General features: G+C 40.7%; 1 protein-coding gene across 1 annotated transcript; it reads right to left on the bottom strand.

Moving 5' to 3' along the window:
* Positions 1-8901: 8901 nt before the first annotated feature.
* Positions 8902-12529, bottom strand: ZNF593 (zinc finger protein 593). Its single transcript, XM_058195147.1, has 3 exons — positions 12287-12529; positions 9648-9710; positions 8902-9400 (listed from the first exon to the last, which is right to left on the bottom strand). The coding sequence occupies exons 1-3, from the start codon at positions 12481-12483 to the stop codon at positions 9268-9270; spliced, it is 393 nt and encodes a 130-aa protein (XP_058051130.1). The 5' UTR covers positions 12484-12529; the 3' UTR covers positions 8902-9267.
* Positions 12530-13080: the final 551 nt, after the last annotated feature.

The raw sequence follows: 13080 nt of genomic DNA, 5'->3' as shown, positions 1-13080 counted from the left end.
GCAGAGCCAGAAACTCATTCCTGGAAAGCTATAAAAGTCAAGTCATTGGAAAGGCATGGTTAAATTTGGAGGAATTTGTTGTGTATTTCTGAAGGCTGGAAATCAGGATACCTTTCGTGTGTATGTCAAAAACTCAATCTAGGGATTGAGCAGTCTAAGCCCTACTCATTTTTTACATGCATTTAAGGTGCAATACATTTTTTTTTTAAAAAGGGGGGGTCAGGGCTTTGATCAGAGAGTCAAAGCCAACTCCTTGACTTCTGACTTTGGACAACCATGGGTGGGAATCGGAAGTCCTTAAGAAGCAAAGCACTTTTCCATTTGCCCTCATAATGAGCTCCCAGCTCAATTTCCCCATTGCTCCAGATCAGGAGTCGGCAACCTTAAACACTCAAAGAGCCGCAAAGGTCCTAACCAGAAGCCACTGTTCAATTCTGGAGCCGACCAGAAGTCCAATTACCGCATCAGTCTCCTCCTAGCGCGGCATCCTTTTTCTTCTACCTGTCCTAACCAAAAGCCCTATCAATTGTGGAGCTGACCGGCGACAGGGAGCCACAGCAGAGGGATGAAAGAACCACACGCGGCTCCAGAGCTGCAGGTTGCCGACCCCTGCACTAGGTCTATTTTTCTTCATTTTCTAGGCAACATGCATAGCTAACTTAAAAGGCAAAGGGTCATGAAACGTTATCCGATGTGAACTGAGAAGGAAAAGGGAAAAAGATGGGACAATTAAAAAATAAAATCAGATCAACCCTGGGTTCCGCGTTACAGATGGAAACAGAGAACTCCAAGGAAAAGCCTCTTTTGCGGCGTTCTAAAGAAAGAGGTTTCCAATGGGGTCGTTTCCTTCCTTCTGATCTACAATGATGGGAAAATTGGGGGAGAAGGGAAAGAGGGTTAGAACAGCAGAGCAAGTGATTGTGTAATGTCCCTGTGCCTTTAGGCAGAAAAGCTGCTTTATGGGAAACTGCAGCCTGCCAGCATTGCATAAGAGAACATGTGTCCAGACATCTGTGACCTAAATAACATTAAACTGGTGATTAGAACGGAGGCTGGGGATTCAGGAGAACATTCTTTTTTCGATTAGAATAATGCATCAACAGGGCAAGGGGGGGGAGGGGGATGAACAGAAGGTTGGATGTCTGTATATTTCTCCTCCTATAACAAATTTTTTAAAAAAACCCTCCCGTATCAAGACAATCACATCCAAGATCAGCTACGATCGAATCGGTCCAGCCATGCCAGAGATCTTTGCCAATATTATACAGAAGTTTCTTTTATTGGCAGCGATTGGCTATCTTTCAGTAGGTAACTGCTGGGGATTAAGTCTATCTCCATGGCAGGCAATGCAATTGCTTTCTCATCAAAGTTATGATTGTTTCCTAAAGACACTTTCATGCAGGATCTCCTGTTGTTATCTTTCCATCCCAGGCTCCTATGATTCACACCAACATTCTAAAGCAGGGGTCTCCAACCTTGGCAACTTTAAGCCTGGAGGACTTCAACCAGGAGTGAAATCTAGTTACCTTCCTTACCAGTACGGAAGTGCACGCATGCGTCATATGCATATCCAGACCTTCTGCGCATGCGCAGAAAGTAAAAAACACATTACTTCCTGGTTAAAACCAGGAAGTAATGACATCCGGGCAGGTGGGCGGCCATGATCTCTACCGGATCGCGCGATCCGGTACAATCCGGGAGTATTTTATCCCTAACCTCAACTCCTAGAATTCCCCAGCCAGCTTTGCTGTAAAGCTGCAAAGCTGGCTGGGGAATTCTGGGAGTTAAATTCCTCCAAGTTTGAAGTTGCCAAGGTTGGAGACCCCTGTTCTAAAGAACCTACGGCCCCAGCTGTTCAGTTTGCTTACTGTGCCCGACATCAATAAGCTGAGATGGAGCACTTTGCACCTGCTTACAGTAAGAGGTCTCTACCCCTGTATTTTATTTTATTTTTAATTCTGTTTTAAATATTCTGTGTCATTTGGGGACCTCTCAAAAGCTAATCCAGCCTTTGTTGCACAATTGTTGACCACGATCGACAAATGTTGATTCGTGGCGCTAAGAATTGCAGTTGTTAAAAGGCTATTTTAATACATATATATTTTTTACCTTATGCGAGTACTAAGTAATGTTTGAAATGCCTAATAAAAATATTTCAAAGCAGCGGCTAGCGCCAAGGATTCTGTATTGTGTAATTCTTTGCCCTTCTCAATTCATGACTCACACGCACAGACACACAAAAAGAAATTACGGTATATCTAATAGGACATGTGGGAAGAAAGATTATGTAATTTTGCATGCTTTATACAGGCTGCTGGATTCTTTTTTTGTACAGCTAAAATGCTAAATATTTTACTCGGAGCAAAAGCTATGTGGAGTGGAAAACTGGGACACCCTTGTTTTTCTGAGTTTGTACCAAACAAAAACAAAAATCAAGAGCGAACAAAGTTTTGAAATGTTACATTCCAAGAGCTCAGTTTTGCATTAATCTGGTGCTGCAGGGTAAAAACACCAGCATTTAGAGCATACCATAATTGTCTGTCTGGCCTCAACTCCACAACAGGAAACATGCCCAGTGAAATTTGCATAGATCATACCCAGTTTTCAAATGCAGGAAAATCAGAGGTTCAGGCAGTTCAAATGAAAATAAAGATTTATTGCAAAATCTTATGTTTTCTGCAAGAACCTGAACTACTAACGGTCAAAGCAAATTGATGATAGATGAAGAGTCAATGGAATTCAAGGTGGGCTGAAATTACCGTATATACTCGAATATAAGCCGATCCGAGTATAAGCCGAGGTCCCCAATTTTACCCCAAAAACTGGGGTAAACTGGGGACTCGAGTATAAGCCGAGGGTGGGAAATGAGGCACCTACGGTTGAAACCTCCTCCCTCAGCTGAGAAGGCTGGCGGCTCCCCGCCCGCCCTCTCACTGCACCGGCAGGGCTTCCAGCCGTCCGTAAAATGTGAAAAAGAAAAAACTCGAGTATAAGCCGATATACTCGAGTATAAGCCGAGGGCTTAAAAACAAACTGAGTATAAGCCGATCCGAGTATAAGCCGATCCGAGTATAAGCCGAGGGGACGTTTTTCAGCACAAAAAACGTGCTGAAAAACTCGGCTTATACTCGAGTATATACGGTAGATCTTTTGTAGGTGCTAAGGAACTCAAGGCTGATGATGCATTGACCCCTCGGGCTCAGCCCAGGGGTGAAATCCAGCAGGTTCTGACAGGTTCTGGAGAACTGGTAGCAGAAATTTTGAGTAGTTTGAAGAACTGGCAAATACCACCTCTGGCTGGCCTCAGAGTGGGGTGGGAATGGAGATTTTGCAATATCCTTCCCCCAGGAGTGGGGAGGCAATGGGGATTTTGCAGTGTCCTTCCCCTGGAATAGGGTGGGAATGGAGATTTTGCAGTATCCTTCCCCTGCCACGCCCACCAAGCCACACCCACCAAGCTACACCATGCCCACCAAGCCACGCGCGAAGAACCGTTAGTAAAAAAAAAATGGATTTCACTACTGGCTCAGCCTGGTCATCTCCTATATCAGTATTTATATATAACCGGCCAATCTGTAATCTGAAGACTACATCCTACTGAAAAAAGAAAAGAATCTTTTGAGCGAAACTGGGTTCTTGATGGTTTAATAACCGTGCTTTAAGGCACCAGGCTAGAAACCTGGAGAGTGTGAATTCTAATTCTGCCCTAGACATGAAAACTGGCTTGGTGACCTTGGGCTAATCAGTCTCTTTCAGCCCAACCTCACAGGATTGTTGTGGGGAAAATAGGAGGAGGAAGATATGTTTGCCATTTTGAGTTACTTATAAAAATAATAAAGCTGGGATATGAAATCTACATATACAGTATATAAAAGCAAAAACCACTCACGCATTAATCATAAAATCTCCGGAACCGTAAAGCCTACAAATTTGAAATTTGCCATGTTATGTTCCTCTTGGCTTCTAGGTGCTCATTAAGAAAGGATTTTTCAAAATGACCATCAGAGCATTAGTATTTCCTATATTATGATTAGCACGCTCTGATGCTAATTAGTTAGATGTTCAACTCCCCCTCCCAACTTGAAAATAACTCTGGAGAGAATGGGATAGCATTGGACCGTGATGGCGAACATATGGCACGTGTGCCACCTGAGCTCTCTCTGCAGGCATGCGAGCCATTGCCCACCTCAGCTCCACTGTACATGCACGCACGGTTCCCGCCAGCCAGCTGATTTTCGGGTCTGCCCTGCAAGCAGGAGACACGTGGGGGGACTTACCTTTCTCCTCAGTTTCTGCTGCCTGTGCCTCCCCAGATCTCCGGAGATTCCCCTCCCAGCGCTGTTTTGGAAGGTGAGGCTTTCCCCCCTACTCCCAGCCATTTTGGGAGGCAAAGTGTTTCCCCCCCCCACCATTTTGGAGGCTTTCCCCCCCTCCCAGCCATTTTGGAGGCTCCCCCCCCCAGTGCTGTTTTGGGATGTGTCGCGTGCACATGCATGGGGGGAGGGGGGTCATGTGCACATGGGGGGTTGCATGTGCATGTGAGGGTTGCACGCATATGCAGGGGGCAGGGCATGTGGGAGTGGCATTGCGTTATGGGTGTGGGCATGTGCGAGCGTGCAATAGCGTGCACGCAAATGCTTTTGGTACCCAAGGAAAAAAAGGTTAGCCATCGCTGGCATAGGATAAACTTCTGTGGGGCCAGACTCAGGGAGAGAAGGGGCTAGAAAGCCTGAGGGAGAGAAGGGGAGAGGATAGGGGAGGCTTCTGTGGGGCAAGGCTGAGGGGGAGAAGGGGAGAGGAGAGGCTTCTGTGGGGCAAGCCTCATGGAGAGAAGGGGCTAGAAAATCTGAGGGAGAGAAGGGGAGAGGAAAGGAGACGCTTCTGTGGGGCAAGGCTGAGGGAGAGAAGGGGAGAGGATAGGGGAGGATTCAAATGTCGATTTATCAAGCCCAATCACATAGTTTCGTAGCGAAGCACGGGGATCCAGCTACTAACTAAATAAGCAAAGAAATATCTTGTCGAATTCTCAAAGTGGCCAGCAATTCAATCCATTCAGCCTGATGGATTTTTAACCAGGTTAAACTCTGTTTAGCAGTTTGAGACCAACCAAGCTTCATTGCTGCCATCTAGTCGAGTGTCTTATGCTGCCATTTCCTTAATAATAATGTTCAATAATAAGTTAATTGAAATTAACATTATTGTGTGGTCTGTAATTTAATTATACCTTTTGTCTTCATGCAATCAGATTAAAGGCCTGTCTCTTGTAACCAGAACTTCGTATCTCAGGAAAGGGTCCCCAGATAGGTTGTTGGGTCTGCCCCTCCCATTGCTTGCTTCAGCTTTATTTTCCAGGCAGCCTCTAACAGATTTTCACTTAGTTTAATAAAAAAAAACAACCCCATATAAATCAGCCTATAACAGCCTTCAAGAGAAAAGCTGCACTCATATTTTATGTAATGCCAGTTTAAACTAAGAAATTTACAATAGATTTGCCTTCGCATGTTGTCTCATCAAGGAAAGCCGTAAATGTTTGGTTTGAGCATACCATGTTATGTGAAAATAATTACACACTGTGAACCCATATTTAGGGTTACAAAATTTCCCAACGTCGCCAAGCCAGTTTTCACGTCTAGGGCAGGATTAGAATCTCATGCAACAAGTTGGTGTATTTACCCAAAAAACACTGTGATTTTGCAAGATAAGGCCATTTTCAGTTTTATTATCCAGTCACTCAATTTAAAGGAGTTGCAAGTGGCATTTGGTGGTAATGACAGGCCAAAAAAAAAATGCTTTCCTAGGCACCACGTTGCTAATCTTTAAATCTATGTTTGGTTATTTCAACTATCAATACCTTCATCTCTGAAATAATATCCCCTAACCATGAGGACTAGAAAATTTTAAAATGCAGAACCTTGGAGTATAGAGGGAGGTAACAGAATTAATCACAATTAATAAACAAAATTCAATTTAGCACTTTGTCTCTGCTACACAGCAAAAGGAGAGTGCAATAATGATGAAAAACATTTTTCTTTCTTCTTCCAAAGAAGAAAGCTTTTAGTTTTGCTGATTCAGAGCTAACAATATGCTGCTTCAGCAGATGTCAACAGCTAAATGCGCACCCTGGGATATGTTTGACTAATGTAGCAAAGGATTAATTCTGTTCCCAGTATGCTGTTTAGATCATCTAAATATTTTAATGGAACAAATCCTCCATTCAATGGGAACATGAGATGTGATCTAGTTCACTCATCTAAACTATAATTTGGTTTGTTTTTGGCTTATGCAAATCCATTCCTTTGGCTTTGTGTTATTTGAAAACTATCTTACGGAGTGCTCAAAATATCAGAGCAGAAAATGTCAGTGTGGTTATTTGTGAATATCCATGGTAATACAACCAGCACAAGAATTGTAGGAAAAATAGCTAAGATATTTCCACATGGCTTAGAATGTGAATGAATTAAAAAAATGTCATGGGGAAGGGGGATATGTGTAATCTTTGATTTTTTCCCCCCATGTTAGTTCTTTGAGCTAGGACAGGCTAAGTGTTAGACACGAATAATGAGAGTATTTGTTGAGTTCAAAGCACAGAAGAGTTTATTACTGCTACCTCTATATAAGAATCTAGTGGCAATGCAATGACTCCAAACTGATAATATGTTTAACCCCACTTTCCAGCTTAGCCTGCTCTCCTACAGCAGGGGTCTCCAAACTTGGCAGCTTGGGTACTTCAATTCCCAGAATTCCCCAGTCGGCATGTAAGAATCAGAGGAATCATGGAATGTTACTGTATCATTGTAAGGTATACTAACAGAATCTTGAAAGCCAGTCCAAGAATATATTTGTCTTATATCAAACAAAATCCAAGTTTGGCCGAGTTTCTTTCTCATCATTTCTTCATGCTCTGGGCTGTTCAGTCACCCAGTCCTCCTTAATGGTTTGCTCATTCCTTTGAAATTCCTTTAAAAATCCCAAAATTGACTAACCAGATATAAAGTCAAGGCAACAGAAGCTAGATATAAAATGCTGAACAATACAATTATTTATGCAAATCATAAACCACAGGCTGCGGTTATCAGAGAAAGCTTCATGTGGAATGCTTATGGATTGCAAATTTAATATTAATTTATCAGCAGACTATAGAACAACTTTATGAAGGGAAAGTTTGGTAATAGCAGATCTCCACATCCCACAATTTTGAAAATAGCACTAGCACTTAGCAATAGCATTTAGACTTATATACCACTTCATAGTGCTTTACAGCACACTTCAAGCAGTTTTCAAAGTCAGCATATTGCCCCCAATAATCTGGGTCCTCATTTTATCAACCTTGGAAGGCTGGAAAGCTGAGTGAACCTTGAGCCGATTAGGATCAAACTGCTTGCTGCAGACTGAGTTAACATGCATTCTAACCACTGTACCATCACGTCTCCTTGCCACTTGTAGTCAGGAAATCAACTCAATATATTGCAAAGGTGCAAGTACATCCCAGAATACATCTTCCCTACTCCAGGTTGGCATTGTCTTTCTCCTCTTTGTAATTTGAAATTTGAAAATATATTCTCCAAATATTTCACTTCCTTAAAACTTAGAACATTGATTTTGGTAGAAAATGTTACAAGGAAAAATGATATAGAATTACCAAATTGCAAAAGCTGTATAAATTAAAATCTAAATTTCTTTTGGCATGAAAAGATGTTTGTGTAGGTGAAGGATGATCAAAGTGTGAGACTCGTAACACTGAACTAAAAATAAGTATGGTTCAAAACAAGATTTGCTATGCTAAAGATATAATTGTAGCCTATTAACCCTAAACTGAATTATGTGGTCACTTATCCACACTTTTATCTCTAGCCATGATGCACTGTGCCTTCTTAAATTGTTTCCAAGGACTCTCATTTACTGCCTACTTCCAAATAACTTTGCTTTGTCTCTGATTTCAAAGATTAGATTGGAAACTGGGATCTAACTCGTTTCTCTGCTCTAAGTGAAAACAATGATTTTAATAAATCATGGAAAGAAGCAACAAAGGGAGTTTGCAAGAGACCATGTTTCATGGCTGGCTGGGGAATCCTGGGAATTGAAGTCCACGCATCTGAAAAGTTTCCACAGTTGAGAAATAGTTTTATTCATTTGAATCAAGTGTATTTTACCTATGTTTTTAGCCTTAGTATGGGAATGAGGAATTGGTTTGCTTGTTAATAGGAGTGTCATACAAGTTTCAGGAAGTAACTAAGGAAATTCTGACATGACCTGCCCACTCGGTTCACACCATCTGCAGGGCTCTTGTCTTCTCCCAGGTATTAATCATGGCTACCCAGTCATCAAGAGGTGGTTCACCTCTACCATTATGTTTCAGTTCTTAACCAACATTCTACCTCTGAACCAAACTAGAATTCGTCTTCCTTCTCCAGTGATTCATCAGTGGCATAGACTTGTAACGCTCCAGTTTAGAGGATTTCCCCCATTGAACAACCTGACTCTACTTTCAAGGGAAAGAAAACGCAACTATTTCTATGCATGCTTAATGAGAGATTCTGATCCGTGACACCAATGTGATTTTTAAAAGCTTAAACCCCCCAAAAGGTCAAAATAGCATCAGTTGTTCCTCTTCTAACAAGTTATCCCCAAAACTTTAACCTAAGACTGTTTACTGTTGACCTCACTCCATTCCTAAGGGGTCTGTAAGGGGCATGCATAAGAGCACCAGCGTGCCTACCATTCCTGTCCTAATGTTCCCTTTGGTTGTATTCATTTTGTGTGTTTATTTCATGCTTAGACTTATATATATTGTTTAGTATGTGTTTGAGAAAATAAATAAATAAATAAATAAGTTACAGAAAACATCCTTCAACACATATTCAAATCAAACCCCCAAAGCAAAATAGGCAAGGATTAGCCAACCAGATTATCAGCTCGTTTATTAAGTGGGCCCAATGGAAGAGTGGAACATTAAGAACGAAAAGCTGAAAGTCTACCGTAACATTTAAAACCATCGCAAGGGAATCAAAAACAAGCCCACTTGAGCAGCATGGTTCCTGCCTCTGCTGAACTCTTAATTCATACCAAACAAGAAGGGGGTAAAATGTCTTTTTTCCATCCAAGTGGGTTGATCTTTCTCATCTGCCTATACATTTCAGTATAAATACCGCAAACGTACTACAATAAATAGCACAACTTTAAAGATATAACCATCTAGTTATACCGATGTTTCCATATCTTAGTTATCTCCAGATTTTTTCAGATGGGGGAAAAAAATATCCTTGTGCCTTAGCTGGATTCATCCATCTCATCGAGAGCTTGTGTGTGGACTTCAATTTTCTTGGGTGGAATGTAAGATCCCATTCCTGCAGCCCTCTCAGCTTCCTCCTGGGTGTACGGCTCCTCACTCAGCTGCTTCAGTCTTAAACAACAACAACAACACACAAATAAATCCAAAAGTTTTGCAAATGCTGATATTCCAGTCGATGAAGGGCACAAACCCTGAATGAAATCCCATCTTCTTTGCCACTGGCATACATTTCGATTATATATTTGCTAGAGAAATGTGACAGGTAGGCCATTCAGAAGAGACGGTTCAGGTTCAAGAAAATGGACTGCTGGTACTCCACCACACCACACCCCCACCAATTAAATAAAGTTAACATTACCTCTTTTTGTGAACTTTTGATCTGAAATGATCCTTCATACTTTTTAAGTCAATGAAATATCGCCTGAGAAGACAGAAGAAGAAACAAGCATGCTGTAAGCCAGGGGCCTCCAAACTTGTCAAACTTTAAGACTTGTGGATTCAACTCCCAGAATTCCTCAACCAGCTTTGCTTTCCATTAACTTTCCATCAGCTTACAGCAGGGGTCTCCAAACTTGTCAACTTTAAAACGTGTGGATTTCAACTCCCAAAATTCCTCAGCCAGAAAACCAGAAACCTGCATGAAGTTGTGAGGAGTGAAGACTGGTTTGAAAGCAATGAATCAATCAATATACTAGGATATATTTTGCTCCAATGCAGTTACTAGCCAATTAGGCCAACGATAACTACAGATCACTCCTTAATATCATTTCACTTTCTAAAATGTTCTCATCTTCTCGAGGGCAGACTCTATTTACAGATAAAACAGGAAAAACTGCACTCTGCTTGGAACAGGTCCACTCCCTACCACTAACATCAAAACTGCATCAGCAAATGTTTTTAATATCTAACACTAACCCAGTTTCACAACTGATGTTTAAAATTTGGGTTTCAGATCCAAACTAACAAACCTAGGTTAGAAGGGAACCCAGACAGCATTAAATGTAGTTAAGATTTGTGCCAGTAAACTGTTCAAATCAGGTTAGAGCTGTGGGCATACAAAGAAGTCCGCAAACTAGGAGGGGGGAATAGTAGTAGGTATGCGTTATTGAGTTATTTATAAAAAAATTAAAGGATAAAAATCTAAAAGAATGAATGGGAATAAAATTTCCTCCGGGATTGGAAGGAGCTGTTTGAAAGCAGTGAAAGATGATGGGTGACTTGCCTCTGGCCTCTTTCTCAAATTTAGGCTCATTGGATTTGCTGAGTAGCAGAAAAACCAAATTAATTTGCAGACTTACACCTTTTGAACCTTTAAAAGAGAACTGTGCTACAGGGCTATCATAAGCTGATCTCCATTACATGCCCTTCCCTAAAATGGAAATAATGAACTGTACGTTTATCAAATAAAGTTTTAAAAATTGTGACCAGATTTGGGCTGCAGTTTTTCTCTCCCCACCTCCACCCCAAAAATTGAAAGGAAATGTTAGAGTCCAACTTCATCTTTGCTCCCTTTGTCTACAATTAGGGCTCCAGGTTTGGTATGCAAAAATCTGGATGGGATGGCAAAATAATGCAGAAAACTCTGGCTCTTTGTTACCACCTAACAACTGCCTAAGTGTTTGTTTGTTTTTGCATCCTAATTAATTTAATTTTTTAAACCCATAAAATTCGGCCCTTTCTTTGAAAAAGAAAAAAGCAACTTTTTTAGTTTTTCCCGCATACATTCTGCAGCTAAAATCTTACATTTTGATAGGCAACTCTCATTTATGTCTAAAGTAGCATTTTTCAAAATGGGCTACTTTAAACCAAGAACTTTAGAATAGAATAAAATTCTTTATTGGTCAAGTGTGATTGGACACACAAGGAATTTGTCTTTGGTGTATATGCTTTCAGTATACATAAGGAGAATAAAATACATTCATCAAGAATAAAGAATAAAAAGATACAAAACTTAAGTGATAGTCAAGGTTACTAATAAGCTATCAAATCGTACTAGGAAACAAATAAAAACAATATAAAATGAAAGATACAAGCAACATGGTCATAAGTGGGAAGAGATAGATACTAATAAGGAAAAGAAGAATAATAGTAATACAGTCTTAGTAAATTATTTGACGGTGTTGTGGGAATTAGTTGTTAAGCAGAATGATGGCATTCAGGAAATGTATACAGTATATCTGTATACCGCACAAGTCAAAAAGAGGGTTATGAAAATATTTACAGACCCCTCACATCCTGGACATAAACTGTTTCAACTCCTATCCTCAAAACGACGCTAGAGCACTGTACAGAACAACTAGACACAAGGACATTTTTTTCCCCGAACGCCATCACTCTGCTAAACAAATAATTCCCTCAACACTGTCAAACTATTTACTAAATCTGCACTTTTAATCTTCTCATCATTCCCACCACTCATCTCCTTCCACTTACGACTGTATGACTGTAACTTTGTTGCTTGTATCCTTACTATTTATATTTATATTATTTCCTGATTGCTTATTTGTACCCTATGACTATCATTAATGTTGTACCTTATGATTCTTGACAAATGTATCTTTTCTTTTATGTACACTGAGAGCATCTGCACCAAGACAAATTCCTTGTTTGTCCAATCACACTTGGCCAATAAAAAATTCAATTCATTTCATTTCATTTCATTTCATTTCATTTCATTATTTCATTTCATCATTTCATTTCATTTCATTTCATTTCAATTCAATTCAATTCAATTCTTCTATTCTATTCTATTCTATTCTATTCTATTCTATTCTATTCCTAAATCCCAGAATTCCCCAAACAACATGCTAGCTGGGAAATTTTGGGAATTGGAAGTCCACACATCTTACCCCTGTCAAGGTTGAGAAACATTTTTCTAAAGAGAGTTTTCTATCCCACAACCGAGGAAGTTGGTCAGGTCTAATTCTTATCTCTATGTGCAAAGGGCATTCCACGGGGATCACCACCCCTCCCCCCCGCCTTTCTCTCTTGACGCACGCGCAATGCAGGCAGTAGTGCTGGGCATTGCCAGGCAGGTCGGGATCCAGCTCTTGACGCAGCAGCTTCGTCGCGTTCTCAGGCAACATGTCGTGGTGGATCTCATCCAGATCTCGTCGCCGCCGCTTCGTTTTCCACTGGCGGGCCAAGGAGTGCGTCTTATGCGAACCCGTTCGACGGGAGCTCTTGGGAGCCATGTTTCAATTCCGAACCTCGCCGGGGAAAGAGAGAGAATGGAAGCTTCACTTCCGCTTCCTATAGGCGCGCGTGACGTCATATTATGGCGCCATCCCCTGAGCGTTTCCAAATTTGATTTGAATATGAATGAAATGAAGTTCCATAGCCAATCGTGGTTATGAATGAAATGACCAATGGAGGCGTCAAGGAAATATAATTTCTATGAATATATTTCTAGATATTTAATATGCATCTCCCAAGTTTCCACAATTCATCTGAATGTTATAGCTGGAGAAAAATAAATGACAAATTAACCAAATGTTTGCGAAATTCGGCATCTTTTAAAATAATGTGGACTTTGACTCCCATTCTGGCTGAGGTGTTTTGGAAGTTGAAGTGCACATCGTGTCTTAAAATTGCTGAGTTTGAAAAACACCGATTTATCCTAACATCAAATGTTACTGGCCAGTTCAATTCAAAGTCTCATTTACAAAGATAAAAAGGTTTGCAATTATACCAAATTAAATGAAAGGCAGTTATGGTTGATTAACAAACAAGCAAACATGACCTGAAATTCATTTAAGGACTTTTCAAATCAATCAAGCATACTTGTTTGT

This window comes from Ahaetulla prasina, chromosome 10 (assembly GCF_028640845.1).
Source record: "Ahaetulla prasina isolate Xishuangbanna chromosome 10, ASM2864084v1, whole genome shotgun sequence".
Taxonomy (NCBI): domain Eukaryota; kingdom Metazoa; phylum Chordata; class Lepidosauria; order Squamata; family Colubridae; genus Ahaetulla; species Ahaetulla prasina.
This window is presented reverse-complemented; position numbering and strand designations above follow the sequence as displayed.